Source organism: Asparagus officinalis, chromosome 7, assembly GCF_001876935.1.
Source record: "Asparagus officinalis chromosome 7, Aspof.V1, whole genome shotgun sequence".
NCBI lineage: Eukaryota > Viridiplantae > Streptophyta > Magnoliopsida > Asparagales > Asparagaceae > Asparagus > Asparagus officinalis.
In genome coordinates this window covers 13,681,693-13,697,610 of record NC_033800.1, presented here as the reverse complement: position 1 = coordinate 13,697,610, position 15,918 = coordinate 13,681,693, and the positions used below count along the sequence as shown (strand labels likewise).

At 38.1% G+C, this 15,918-nt stretch overlaps 1 protein-coding gene across 1 annotated transcript; it reads right to left on the bottom strand.

Moving 5' to 3' along the window:
• Positions 7,514-9,267, bottom strand: LOC109849986. The gene is made up of 3 exons (XM_020419882.1): positions 8,555-9,267; positions 8,117-8,220; positions 7,514-7,918 (listed from the first exon to the last, which is right to left on the bottom strand). Exons 1-3 carry the CDS (start codon positions 9,053-9,055, stop codon positions 7,639-7,641), a joined length of 885 nt encoding a protein of 294 aa, XP_020275471.1. The 5' UTR covers positions 9,056-9,267; the 3' UTR covers positions 7,514-7,638.

The following is a 15,918-nucleotide window of genomic DNA, read 5'->3' as shown; positions in this document are numbered from 1 at the left end:
CATATCCCATGATTCAAGGAGTGACCACGCGGTCCCTCCACCATTTAAGAACTTATTCCAGCCACAGAGAAGGGGTTCAATGGGTTCATCGGTTCACCAGTTGAGAATTCCTTCCAGCGACGAAGAAGAAGTTCAGCTGCTCTCAGCCATTCAGCGATTCGCTCATAGTTAAATCAGCTAATTGAACCACTAGCTCTTGACTCTCAATCGGGTCGACTACAAGCTCTTTGCTTAACCTTTGCACTGTAGCATCTCCTCTCAGTTCCAGGCCCTGATCGCCACCAAACTCGGAGATCCGAACTCCATCAACCTGAGCTCCTACTGTGTACTGAAGCTCTCCGGCAACCTCGGTCAAACCGTCCAAGGGAAGCAGACTCGGCACGAGAATCGAGCGAAGCATCCTGTAGCTACCGAAAGTCCCCACATTAAACAAGGAGGGCATTCCCTCTGCTTCTGTTATAATTTCGATTTATTAGTTTGTAATAAGCTATTCTTATTAATACAAGCGAAGTTCCCTATTTTCGGGAGATCAAAATTTACACCTACATGTTCATTACCTTATTCCTATGAAAATTTTGTCAATAGCATGTTATACGGTAGAGATACACTTTCTTTGGAGGATGTCAAATCAGCCTTACGTTCAAAAGAGTTAAGGCAGAAAGTGTCTGTCGTAGGAGGAGAGGGTCAAGCTGAAGGCTTGTTCGCTCGTGGTCGTCCTGAAAAGGGTGTTGGTGGTAGAGGCAAATCTAAAACATGTCTAGATATATTGAGCAAACAAGGTCTGCTTTGCGGTCAGAAAACCAGCAAATTAGACTTTTGTGAGCATTGTGTTTTCGGCAAACACCATAGAGTATCCTTTACAAATTAGACTTTTGTGAGCATTGTGTTTTCGGCAAACACCATAGAGTATCCTTTAGTACCGGTGTCCACAGAACCAAGGGTACTTTAGATTATATTTTTCGGCAAACACCATAGAGTATCCTTTAGTACCGGTGTCCACAGAACCAAGGGTACTTTAGATTATATTTATTCAGATATTTGGGGTCCCTCTCAGGTTCCATCGAAAGGTGGAGCTTGTTTTCTGCTAACATTGATTGATGATTATTCCAGAAAAGTTTGGGTGTATCCTTTGAAGCATAAGAGTGATGTGTTTGAAACCTTCAAGCAATGGAAGGTTATGATTAAGAAACAAACAGGAAAAAAAGTGAAGCACCTCAGAACCGACAATGGGATGGAGTTTTGTTCCATAGAGTTTGACCAGTTCTACAAGAATGAAGGTATTGTGCGTCATTGTACAGTTCGGCATACACCACAGCAAAATGGAGTTGCAGAAAGGATGAACAGAACACTTTTGGAGAGAGCTTGGTGCATGCTCTCTAATGCCGGTTTGTCAAAAGACTTGGGTCGAGGCAGTCAATACAGCTTGCTATTTGATAAACAGATCTCCTTCTACAGCAATTAATTTCAAGACTCCAGAAGAGGTATGGTCTGGTGTCCCTGCTAATTACTCTCATTTAATAGTATTTGGTTGCTCTGCTTATTTTCATGTTAATGATGGTAAGCTTGAACCTAGAGCAAAGAAATCTATCTTTCTAGGATATGCTACTGGGGTGAAGGGATATAGATTGTGGTGTTCTGATCCTAAGTCACCTAAATTTATTATTAGTAAAGATGTTACTTTTGATAAAAAATCCATGCTTCACCCAAGAAAGGAGTTTGTTATTGACACTACAGGTACTCAAAAGGAGTCTACCAAGCAGATGGAGCTAGAGAGCTCGACTTCAAAGAGAGTGCTTGAGGGCGCTCATGTTGAACCAGTTGATACTGCGGAAGGTTCAACTTCAGATGTTGATACGCCACAAGAACAACGGTATAATATTGCCACCGGGAGAACAAAAAGGCAGATCCGATCTCCTAAATGCTATGCAGACATGCTTGCTTATGCTTTGAGTATAGCAGAATCGATTGAGGTTCCAGAGCCTTCTGCTTATAAGGAGGCTATTAGTGGCAATGAGGCTGCAAATTGGACTGTTGCGTTGACTGAAGAGATGGAGTCTCTTCACAAGAACCAGACATGGGAGCTAGTGAATCCACCAAGGGGACAGAAGATCGTTGGCTGTAAATGGGTCTTCAAGAAGAAAGAAGGAGCTCCGGATACAGATTCTATAAGGTACAAGGCACGCTTGGTAACTAAAGGTTACAGTCAGACCGAAGGCGTGGACTTCAATGAAGTATTCTCTCCAGTTGTAAAACACACCTCAATCCGCGTGTTGCTTGCCATGGTTGCTCATTTTAATTTGGAGCTTGAGCAACTTGATGTGAAGACGGCTTTTCTACATGGCGAGCTTGAGGAGCAGATCTTTATGCATCAGCCAGAGGGGTTCATTGTTGAAGGTAAAGAAGATCATGTGTGCAGGTTAAAGAAATCTCTTTATGGGTTGAAGCAGTCTCTGAGGCAGTGGTATTTGAGATTTGATACTTTTATGTTTGAGCATGGTTACTCTATGAGTAAATACGATAGTTGTGTTTATCATAAAAAGCTCAATGATGGTTCTTTTGTATATTTGTTTTTGTATGTTGATGACATGTTAATTGCAGCTAAAGATATGTTAGAAATCAACGAGTTGAAATCTCAACTCAAACATGAGTTTGAGATGAAGGACTTAGGAGCAGCAAAGAAGATTTTGGGGATGAAGATCCACAGGAACAGACGAGAAGGAAGTTTATTCCTATCTCAAGAGAAATACATCAAGAAGGTGTTGGAGAGATTTGGCATGCTTGATGCCAAGCCTGTGAAGACTCCGCTTGCCGCTCATTTTTGTCTTTCAGCAGATTTTTTACCTCAGACTGAGGAGGAGGAGCAGTACATGTCTTGTGTTCCTTATGCTAGTGCAGTTGGAAGCATTATGTATGCGATGGTCTGCATCCGTCCAGATATTTCACATGCAGTCAGTGTTGTGAGTCGGTATATGGATAAGCCTGGAAAGGTCTATTGGCAGGCTATGAAATGGATACTTAGATATTTAAGAGGATCTGCTAATGTTGGTTTGAATTTTGGTAGGAACACAGACTCAGATTGCAGAATATTTGGCTATTCTGATTCAGATTATGCGGGCGATTTGGATAAGAGACGATCCTTGACAGGTTATATATTCACTCTTTCAGGTAGTGCCATTAGTTGGAAGGCGACTATACAGTCGACAGTTGCTTTGTCTACCACAGAGGCAGAGTATATGGCAATGACAGAAGCAGTGAAAGAAGCTATTTGGTTGAGAGGTTTGGTTGAAGATCTCGGCTTACACCAAGGTGTTACTACGGTATTTTGTGACAACCAGAGTGCTATACATTTGACGAAACATCAGATGTATCATGAAAGAACCAAACATATAGATGTCAGGTATCATTTTATCAGAGAAATTAAAGTCATCATGATTGAGAAGATTAGTATTATAGACAATCCAGCAGATATGATGACGAAGCTCATACCTTCGCGCAAGTTCGAGCATTGTCTCGAATTGCTTGGAGTTCGACAAAGCGGAGGTTAAGCCCGTAAGGGACTTCTGGCGAGACAGCAAGAGCTAAGAGAACATCTTCATTTTCAAAGTCAATGTGGAGATTTGTCACGTGCCTTTTAAAATGTCTTCATTTGCCTAACTCTTGTGGAGTTTTTTCAAACTTTGCAATGCCAGATCAATGCCTCACCAACCCCTTTTGTATATTTTATTATTTTTTTGTAACATATATAAAGGGGTGGGGGGAGATGGTTTAGAGCATCGAGGCAGTGAGCATCACTTGGAGAGAAACAAAATATTTAGAGAAAAGAAGAGAGTTAGAGAGAAGAGAGTGAGATAGAAAGAATTTGTTTCTTTCTTTGTGTGAGTCTCTAGCAAGAGAATGATCTCCTCTTTTGTAATCTTCTCTTTTGGTGATTAGTGAAGTTCTCTGCTGTTTTCGCCCGTGGACGTAGGTCATACTGACCGAACCACGTTAAATCTTTGTGTGTTGTTCTCTTTGTCCACTCTTGTATAGACATCTTCTGTGTCTGTGAAGCCCCTCCGCTGCAACACTTCTGAAGTTTGCATTAATATTCGCAGACATTTGTACTTTGAATGGAAGCTTCAAAGGTTACTTGTTGTTTATGGTCAATGGCATCTGCAAGATTGTTTTATATTTGAGTTGATTTATTACCTGTTCCTTGTTAGATGTATGAAATTATGTTATTTGACGTGTATATAAAATATTTAGCTCCTGATGAATGGAATATTGTGTGTTAACTTAGATTGTTCTTTAGTCATTTACTATTGCTGTAATTTCTTTATTTATGCTGTTAGTCTAAAGTGTAGACCCAAAACCGAGATGAGAGCTGGAATCAAAACGACGAAGAAAATAGGCAGACAGATCCACAGTCGACTGCGAGTCTTCTGCGATCGATCGCAAACAGGCACAGAGACTCAGGAGTAGCTGGATCCGAAGGCGGTTGATCGTGATGGTCGACCGCACAAATCTCTGTAATTGGTTTTGGTCTCGGATTTTGGTTCGGTCGACCGTCGCGGTCGACCGTGAAACCTGCGCGGTCGACCGCGACGCAGTCAAACAGTTTCCTAAACTGTTTTGGATTCTGTTTCTACCGGGACTCTATATATACCTTAAACGATTTTTAGGGTTTAAGAAGAACACAAAAAGAGAGCTTTTTGACTGCAGAAAGAGAGAGAATCTCAGAGAGATTAAACCCTAGTTTGAGAGCTTGTATTTCTTCTTCAATTAATAAAAGAATTATGTGGTGTGGCTCCCGAGGACGTAGGCACGTTGCCGAACCTCGTTAAATCTGTGTGTTCGTCTCCTTTACTATTTTTGCAAGGTTAGATATTTATTTGTGGTTTTTTTCCTACTTTCCTACTTTTAATACAAGGTCCGGAAGGGCAAGGGTTCGATTGATTGTTTCGAATCCCCAACGTATGCCGGGTGCACCAGAAAGTATTCAAGAGAGGCTAGTTGTTTACCATCAACGTATGTGGAAACTTAAAAGAAATTGATGTGCATGCTGCCATTATATTTGCAAATTCTATAAGATATATCTGCATACACAAATTATGTGTCTCCGAAAATGAAGAGGCATAATTTCTTTTGAGTCCAAAAAACTTACTCTGAATTGTTTTACATGCATTTGCAGAATTGATGTCTTTAGCCTATAAAATCAAAGGAGCAATTAATCTTTTAGGGGCTGTTTAGTGAGTGGTTTTATAGAAAATGGTTAATAGTGGCGGTTTTGTAAATAAAACTTTTCTAGAGATTTTTATAAACTATGTTTTGTTCAAAAAATTTATAGAAAAGTTTTCTATAAAGTACAGAAAAGTACCCAATTTTATAGAAATCAATTTCCGCTCAAAATGGGCAGAAATCACCCAGAAATCTGACGCATATATAAAAAAATAATTAATTACATCAGTACTCTTCCCTTGTGATTTCCCATGAGCATTGTTAGTAAACTATTTTCTATAAAGTGACATCCAACCAAACAAAAGAAAAAGAAAACAACATATTTTCTATAAAATTAGAAACTTTTTCATACTTTGAACCAAACAAAGAAATAGCAAAAAATAAGAAATATGATACTCTTTTGAGTTCCATAAACTTTTCCTATAAATTTTATAGAAATACAAGGAAATCAAATTTTGAGTACTTTTCTTTTTCCTATTTTTTATAGAAATTGAACCAAATAGCCCCTTAGAAGAAGACAAGTAGCCAACATGTTAAAGAAAAGAAAAAAGAATTATTTAAAAAGATGAAAGAAGTAAACATAATATCTCCAACAACTTGACCAATAAATTAATAGTAAAAATGATTTGGCAAATGAATGGCGTCCATATCAATGTTATCAATGCACGAGACGCAATGTTGCGTGCGAAGTCTCTTTACGCTCTCATGTGCAAGGCGCACCGCGATGCGTGCGCTCCAGTGAAGCGAGGGGCACACCACACATATAACTTTACAAGATAGATAATCGAGCACAAAAGAACATGTTTATGAATTTTAACACGACAAATATGTCAAGATAAATAATATCTCCTATCGAATTATAATATAAGGTCTTAATTCCTAATGCCAACACATCCAACACAGTAGTGAAGTTCAATTTTCCAAATCATAAATCAAATCAAGACTAACATTGAAGCAAAATCAATAAGTAAACAAGGATTAGTTAGGGTCCTCATTTGAGCTACTAAAAAGCCTAATGAGTAATGAGTTTATTTTGCTTTTTGGGATATAGGTTATTGATGACCCGATTGAAATCATACTCGAACATTTTCGCAATTTAGTAGTATTGAAGTGCTAATCTAACTTCAGCAACACTATTAAATTTTTGACCAATTTCACATATGGTTGTGTGCCACTGAGTTGGGATCTTGGTTTGGTTGTTAACCATGTCTTCCATCATCGTGATCGAGTTGCCAGTGGGATTGTTATTAGGAATACACTCATCATTACATGTTTAGGTGAGCGTAGCCGCTGCGCATCGTGGATTTTCTGTCGGGATAGTCCTGTAAAAGTGGGAAAAAAACTTTAATACGTAACAACCAACCATAACCTTAGCAACCAACTCATAAGGATAACAAAAACTCATAAATACCTGCTAAGGTTTATAACCAAATCATAACCTTAATAACCAACTCCTAACCTTAACAACCAGCACATAGCCTTAACAACAAACTCATAAACATAACAACCAACCCATAACCTTAACAACAAACTCGTAACCTTAACAAAAAACTCGTAAACTTAACATGGAACTCATAACTTTAGCAACTAACTCAAAACTATTTCATAAATGTTAACAAACAACTCATAACCTTAACAACTAATTAATAACCTTGATAACAAACTCATAATCTCTACAACCAATGCATAAGGTTAACAACCAATGCATAATTTCAGTGAAAGAGATTGCAATTGTACTTTAAGCCTTTGGGACACTTTATATTTCAAGCGAATGATTTCTGTAGACTCGTCGATAACTACAAAGACACTCTCACCCTTTTTGTTGCTTTTTGTGTTTGTAACCATGCAAAGAAGAGAGCCATCCGTAATTTTAAAGAAAAGTAGTTAAAGAATCAAAGATGATTTATTGAGGAGAATTAAGTGATCGGGAGAGAGTAGTTGGGGTAAGCAAAGAGGGTAGTTGGGGTAAGCAAAGATGGAGGAGATGTATTTACTGCGGGGGAGGAAATGAAATAGTTAGAATTTGGAAGAAATTAGGGTTCCCCCCTCCAAATCCACTTTTTAATCAACATTTAATGCCTACAGTACTACTCTTCACTCTCCGATAACCGGCTTGATAGAGTGACCGGTTGCTTGAGGGCATTTTGGGAAATGTTTTTTGTTTTTAAATATCGGGTCACATAGGGAAGGGTTTGAGGGGCTAAAGGAATGTGAGATAATGTTGTGAGGGCTTTTGAATCGTTAAAAAAGTCGTGGCGGGCGGAATACTTGTAAAGGAATTGGGGGCTAGAAGCAATTTTCCCATAAACGAATTCTCATACATATAATGTCATTCACACACTTATGAATAAAAATAAATTAATCCAAACAAACAAATAAAGCTTAAATTAAAGGAAACAAATTCTCCTCTCTTCCTTTTCCTCACAAAGGAAAATTATGAGGATTTGGCGAAAACGTAGAACTTGCAATAAACGAACTCGGGTTATTGTTGTAGTTATCAGCAAATCTATTTGGAGTTCCGGGAACTACATATGACTTTCTTGGAGTCGCAGGCATCACGACCGAGTTTCTTGAACTCTTCTCATTGTAGCGGCGTTCACCTCTCTTTCTTGGGCCCTTCTCAGCCCACATTAGCTCTTGTTGTTTCACGAAGCTGGAATATCTCCACCAACATCCAGTCTTTCCAGCTCTATGTATGTACCTGTGGGAGACCAAACTTCATATGAATGAGTTTTTATTCTGATGACAGAATGAAAGTCAGTGTGTTGTACAGGTTTAGAAGGGCGAGTAGGAGAAATAGTACCGAAGGAAGGTTGTTTTAGAATTTTCATTTGAAGTAAAACAAAGTATTTGATTGCCTTTGTGAACTTTTGCTGGATCTTGTTTAGAATTGGCTTACCTTGGGCTAAATCTTCGCCCCAAGCAGTCGACGCATTTTCTTCCTTCAGTCATTTCTCCCATTCCTTTTTCAACACAGTTCCTGCAGTATACTCTTCCACACACCTGCAGATAGATCTACATATTACGTTTCCAAAAAAATAATAATAATTAAAATAAATAAAACAATATGTTATATTGAGCTTACTCCTTGTGTTGCCTAAGGTTTGTTCTTTTTCTCGGTATCGATATAGTTTCACTTTGGAAATGTTATGTAGGATAGAGGAGAATATTTTTTTGCAATATTACAAGTATAAATTTCAAAATTATGGTCTCAGGATATTGTATTGAGCCATTTGCATTTATGCAAGCTGCTAGATGTGTACGCTGTAATTACAGGAATAAAAGAAGAACGAGAGAGGAAAAAGCTTCAAATTGACTTTGTTCATATATGTCTCACCAAGCAACGATGTCGAAAGAAATAGATGCATTTATTGCACAAAGCACATATATTTGAGTGTGGGATTCCAGTCCTCTTCTTTCCACCTTTCTCTTCCAAAGGAGAGAGTGTACTGATAACACTCGCATCATCATACACTAGACTACTCTCCACATTGAGCGGCCTCAACCCATTACCAGTCCTCTTAACGTAGCTCCTTGCATAGTGCTCTCTATAGAGCTCATCTTCTATAGTGCGACGATCGTGAGGTTTGGCTCCTTGAAGTGCCTTTGAGAAATCTAGGCTTGGGGATTTGGTAAGGTCGTTGATGGCTGTCTTCAGGTCTTTGTGTGGGTCTTCGTGGATTGGTGCCTTGTTAGTTGTTGTTTTTCTTTCGGCTACATCATTCTGTTGAATATTTGTCATGTCTTTGAAGGTAAGGTCGACGGATGCATCTGGGATTCCGAGATAGAGATCTTCGAGTTCTTGCCTTGCCTTTGCCAGGGTTGCACTGTCACCCATTGATGAGAGAGAGAGAGAGAGAGAGAGAGAGAGAGAGAGAGAGAGAGAGAGAGAGAGCTTAGGGACTCATTCAGGGTGCAATTGAATGTACTGTGTTGTGAGAGGCTTTTAGCTGTTTGTAAAGGAGAAAACAGAGTCTCTTGTAATAGAGGAAGGGTGAGAAGAAACTAAACTCTAAGTGACAGTTAAAACATGGGACTCAGAAAATAAAATATGGGGAAAACAAAGAGCAGGCAATATAAAATTGAGTGATTTGGTATTCTCAAAAAAAATATTGAGTGATTTGGTTTCAAATTTGATGTAAATTATCTGTTGCAAAGATGTGACCTTTTATATGTCATCTCCAAAATGTTTTTAGTAATCTAATGTAGTAATATTACAGAAATAATCACCGAACCATAATTAGCCATTAAAGTATTCTGTAAATACTAACGCTGTTCCAACATCATACAACTTCGGAATAATTTTGTGCAGTTATTGAAAGTTTATGAACCCACAAGCCTACAATATTAAAGTTTTGATATGGTAGACGTAGGGCCATCATATTAAGTTCTTTAATTTCTTTTTGTGAAACAGGTCCAATCATGAGACACTTTTTATTCTTTTAATAACACCATCAACAATTTCTTCTCTTTTTTTATTAAATTATTAGTACATGATATTACTTATTTCACAAAATCATCTTGAAAACTAAGGTGTGATAATGGTACTGAAAGGTTTTTTTTTAATCATAGAATCTCATATTTCAATTTTTGAGGGATTTGTTATCCAACAGGTTTATTTTAAGATTCTCCTTTGTTTAGATAAGGTTTTTGATTAATTTGGAAAGAACTTTGAACAAATCCAAACTTCACTTAAGAATCTCCAACGGCCTAGTTTAGACTATAAACTGCCGGCCTCAATATTCTAATGGGTGTTAAGCTGTTGTTATCTGGCAACCAAACATGTGTAGCCTCAGGAAAATCACTAGGAGAGACAGAAGCCAATGCACATATAGTGATATATTAATTGTCATTCTCACGCTTGTTTTATATAAATTGCACGTGAATATCGATATCAAAATTATATTTGCAGATTTCAACTATAATGGTATGCTTGCGAACGTGTAGCAAGATATTGACAAGCTGGTTATTGCTGGACTCTAGCGTACTGCATGTAATTATTGATACAAAAGAACATACAACAATGAGAGTGCACAATATTGATTCAACATATTAAGCCAAAACTATGGTTGCTCTTTTCGTCCAAAGAAAGACAATGAATTAGGCGATGATAATTAACCTCCTCTGAAAATGACATTGATTAAATGAACAAATGGAAAAGAATTGTTGTTAGTTTTATATTGTGCTCACTACAACTCGTTTTATATAAATGGTAGTTGTTGGAGATTCGAAACAATCAAATCAAATCCGTACCCTTCCGGATCTTGTGTTTGAGAGTTGAGCAAGAAAGAAATTCACCACAAATCAAAGATAAAAACTTGTATGAAAGTAACCAAGAAAGAACACACTAGATTTAACGAGGTTCGACAACGTGCCTACATCCTCGGGAGCCACACCACACAATTCTTTGATTATTTGAAGAAGATTACAATGCTTGCAATTGGCCCCTCTCTCTCTCTAAGATTTCTAATCTCAAAGAGCCATCAAAACCCTCTTTTTTCATGCTCTTTTTCTCTCTTAAACCCTAAAGGGACGTGTTTCTATTTATAACAAAACACAATCTCATGTTAGATCTACATAAAACTTGAGATCTAAAACCATATAGCCATGATTAATTCGAAGAGATTAACAAAAATCATAAAGGAGCGGAAGCTTATACCTGAATCCATTGCTTAAACTTGAGATGAGTTTTGATCTTCTAACCTTAGGGTTCTCTCTAGCCGAATTTCTCTCTAGATGGGGGTGAAGAGAATTAGAGAATGTAACCCTAGATTAGGGAGCATAACCCCTTATTTATAGATGTTGTACATTTGCAATTTGGCCCCTGAACAAATCACAATTACAACCTGGTATCTGCACATATAACCCCATGACTTATTTAAATACCCAATTAGCCCAAATTAATTGATCACTTTAGTGGGTTATCCTGAAAGATAGCAATACACATTGATTAATCATATGTGCCCACAAATAGATTTATTAGATTAAATCCAACAATCTCCCACTTGGGCACCATATGATTCCTTAAATTGTGTATAACCTTATGAGCTCAAAAAATGCTATCACTGAAAAGGTATTTTCGAACAATCTCGTCCATTGACTATATCAATATAGGATCAAAGCGGCCTTCGTCACATTTATCGTGACTCGACCCATCAATGGTCACATATACCAATACAATCAAACGACATAGATCAATCATGGATGTGCAGCATGAAAATTACATGCAATGTGATCAGTACATGTCTATTTTCAACTGGTCCTCCTTAGTGAGGTCAAAACCAAACATAATGTAACAGAGTGTCTTAACTGAATACTTTATTCTGATCAGACAATACAACCAAACATAAAGCACCACAAATACAAACTCCCACTAAAACATAATATCCTCAAATAATACCACACCCATATGAGCAGTATGCTCATGAAAGACCTTAGGTGGCAGTCCCTTAGTAAGAGGATCAGCTATCATGGAGTTTGTCCCAATGTGCTCTATGGATATCTGTCCACTCTGTACCCTTTCTTTCACAACCAGGAACTTAATGTCAATATGTTTTGACTTAGTTGAGCTCCTGTTATTATTGGAATACATTACTGCAGATTTATTGTCACAATATAACTTTAGTGATCTTTCAACATTTTCCAAAATGCGCAGTCCCGTGACAAAATTTCGCAGCCATATTCCCTGATTGGATGCCTCATAGCAAGCTACAAATTCTGCTGTCATAGTGGAGGAAGCTACTAGTGTCTGTTTGACACTTTTCCATGATATAGCTCCTCCTACTAACATATAAATGTAGCCTGATGTAGACTTCCTGCTATCTTAACATCCAGCAAAATCAGAATCAGAGTACCCAATGACCTCCAGCTGTTCTGATTTTCTGTATGTGAGCATGTAATCTTTTGTTTTCTGAAGATACCTCATAACCCTTTTGACTGCTATCCAATGATCCATACCAGGGTTGCTTAAGTATCTGCCTAACATCCCAACAATGTACGCAATATCCGGACGCGTACATACCTGAGCATACATTAGACTTCCTACAGCCGAAGCATAAGGAATCTTCTGCATTTCCTGAATTTCAAGGTTACCTTTAGGGCACTGATTGAGACTAAACTTGTCTCCTTTAGCAACAGGGGTATCTCCTGGTCTGCAATCTTGCATGCCGAACCTTTTAAGTACCTTATCGATATAGCTCTTTTGTGATAATCCAAGAATACCCCGAGAGCGATCTCGATGTATCTGGATCCCTAATATAAAAGAGGCGTCCCCAAGATCTTTCATCTCAAAATTCTTTGATAGAAATCTCTTGGTTTCGTGCAGCATGCCTATGTCATTAGTGGCAAGCAATATGTCATCGACATATAGAACCAGAAAGATATACTTACTCCCATTGAACTTGTGATATACACAGTCATCAACAGTGTTCATCTCAAAACCGAACGAGATAATTATTTGTTGAAACTTATGATACCATTGACGAGGAGCTTGCTTGAGTCCATAGATAGATTTCCTTAATTTGCAGACCATATTCTTTGGGTCTCCTGACACAAAGTTTTCTGGTTGCACCATATAGATCATCTCATCAATGTCTCCATTGAGAAATGCAGTCTTAACATCCATCTGATGTAACTCAAGATCATAATGAGCAACAAGTGCCATGATTATTCTGAAAGAGTCTTTCGATGAAACCGGAGAGAAAGTCTCTGTATAATCAATGCCTTCCTTTTGAGTATAGCCTTTAGCAACAAGACGTGCCTTATACCTCTCCACATTACCATTTGCATCCCGCTTGGTTTTAAAAATCCATTTACAACCAATTGGTTTTGCACCTTCTGGTAACGGGACAAGTTCCCAAACCTTATTGTCTTGCATAGACTTGTACTCTTCATTCATGGCATCAATCCACTGTTGAGAGTTAGAACTTTTCATGGCCTGAGAGAAGTTGATTGGATCATCTTCTAACATTCCACTACTTTCCTCATGTTCTTGGAGAAATACAATATAATCATCCGGAATATCATTTCTCCTTTCTCTCGTGGATCTCCTTAATGGCACTGGTTCTTGAGGTTGTTGAGTTTGTTCTTCTGGAACAGGGAGTTGTTCAACATTGTCATCTTGAGGTTCCGGATTTACTTCTTGAGCAACAACAGGTATAGGAACCTGAATATTGTCAAAAGTAACTGTATGGATTGGATCTGAAGCCAATTCCTCCTCAAAACTAATGTCTCTAACCTTATTTCTCCCCCCAAACTCAACATCCTCAAAGAATGTTGCTGTTCCCGTCTCAAAAATATTCCTTATAGTGGGATCATAAAACTTATAGCCCCTAGAGCGATCAGGGTACCCAATAAAGTAGCTGCTAACTGTTTTGGAGTCCAATTTCTTTTCATTTGGCCTATAAGGCCTTGCCTCAGCTGGACATCCCCAAATATGTAAATGCTTTAAACTGGGCTTTCGACCAGTCCAAAGCTCATAAGGTGTTTTAGCAACTGCTTTACTTGGTACTCTATTCAGAATGTAAGCTGCTGTCTTAAGTGCTTCTCCCCAGAGTGACTCTGGTAAAGAAGAATGAGCAATCATACTTCTTACCATATCCTTAAGAGTCCTGTTTCGTCTTTCAGCTACACCATTCATGCTAGGTGAACCCGGCATAGTGTACTGTGGGACGATACCGCATTCCTCTAGGTATCTAGCAAATGGTCCTGGACGTTGTTCACCTGAACCATCATATCTACCGTAGTACTCACCACCACGATCAGATCTGACGGTTTTAATTCTTCTGTTGAGTTGATTCTCAACTTCAGCTTTATAGGCTTTGAACATGTCCAGAGACTCAGATTTTTCATGAATAAGATATAGGTGCCCATAACGTGAGTAATCGTCTATGAATGATATAAAATATTGTTGACCATTCCAGGATTCCGTAGGGAATGGCCCACAAATATCCGTATGTATCAATTCTAAGACATCCGAAGATCTGTTGGCACCTAATCTCTTCACTTATGTCGCCGAATTTTCCTTATTTAATTTACGCTTAGTACCACGTGATTCCACATGCAAGGATTCATTATAAGAAGCAATTGTATCGAGCAAATATAGGTTGTCATAAGTACTTAAGTAACCAGTTCCCACAACATTTGAATTAAAAGATAAACTGAATTGATTGTTTCCAAATGAACAAGAATAACCTGATTTGTCCAATACAGAAACTGAAACCAAATTCCGTCTAAAAGACGGTACTACAAAAGTATCTTTTAAATCCAAATAATAACCAGTTCCTAACAACAACCTAAAGTGCCCAATTGCTTCCACATCTACCGATTGTCCGTCACCCACAAAGATGTGTCTTTCAACATCACTTGGCTTTCGGTAGCTCAGGCAACCCTGCATAGAAACACTTATGTGAGTAGTAGCACCAGAGTCTAACCACCAAGTGTTTCTAGGTACTGAAGCTAAATTAACCTCAGAACAGACCAAAGTAAGGAACGTACCCTTATTATCACGCCAGGCGTGATATTTTGTACAGTCCTTCTTTACATGTCCAGGCTTCTTACAGAAGAAACAACCCTGATTATCCTTATGTTGTTTCTTCTGAACTGGACCCTTAGCAGCTTCATTATCATTCTTCCTTTTCTTGCCCTTATCCTTAGAGGCATAGGCCAAATAAGCACTTTCTGTCTTATCTTGCTTCAATCTGTCTTCTTCTTGCACACAGTATGAAATGAGCTCATTTAGAGTCCAGTTTTCCTTTTGACAGTTATAACTGACCTTAAATTGATTAAACTATGCAGAAAGAGACAACAGAATCAGATGCACTAATAACTCATCACAAAGATCGAGTTTAAGTACCTTAAGTTTTGAAGCAATATGAGACATTTCCATAATGTACTCTCTGATGTTTCCCTTGCCCTTATACTTCATTGAAATCAAGCGAGCTAAAAGCGTGCTTGTTTCTACCTTATCGTTTTTCGCAAAACGCTTCTCAATTTCGGCAAGGAAATCTTTAGCCTTAGTAATCCCTTCGGATTCTATGCCCCTGAAGGCTTCCGGAACGCCGCGCTTAATGATCATAAGACTCATGCGATTTGAACGCTCCCATTTCTCATACTCCTTCTTTGCATCAGGAGTGCTATCCGCATTGAGAGGTTGGGGTTGTTCAGTTCTTAATGCATAGTCAAGATCCATGCAGCCAAGAATAATTAATATGTTCTCTTTCCAAACCTTGAAGTTTGTCCCATTTAGCATGGGAATTGAGTTGACGTTAGCAGAAATTGTTGTAGCAGATGCATTAGCTGAAATAAAACAAAAAATGCTCACATCAATACCCATAATTAGTAATCAATAAAATTCAAATAATGACAATCATCATCCAAGATATCGGGCACAACATTAATATCAAGTCTTTGGATAGTAATATTAACTTGTAAGTGATACCCTGTTGCAATGATCAAACATTGATAATAACTCATGTCAAATAATGAAACTATCTTTGGATCGATTCATTATTCACATGTAAACCTTATAATTGTCACACGCTTATCATCGCAGATGTGTATACAGTCTAAATAAATATTAACCTTCCTTTGGGCCGATTAAATATTTACACGAAAGCATACACACAAACATCTCACATTCCTCATGAACAATCTACACAAGAGAGGTTACTTTGGCAACTTCTTGTTTCAATTAATCAATTG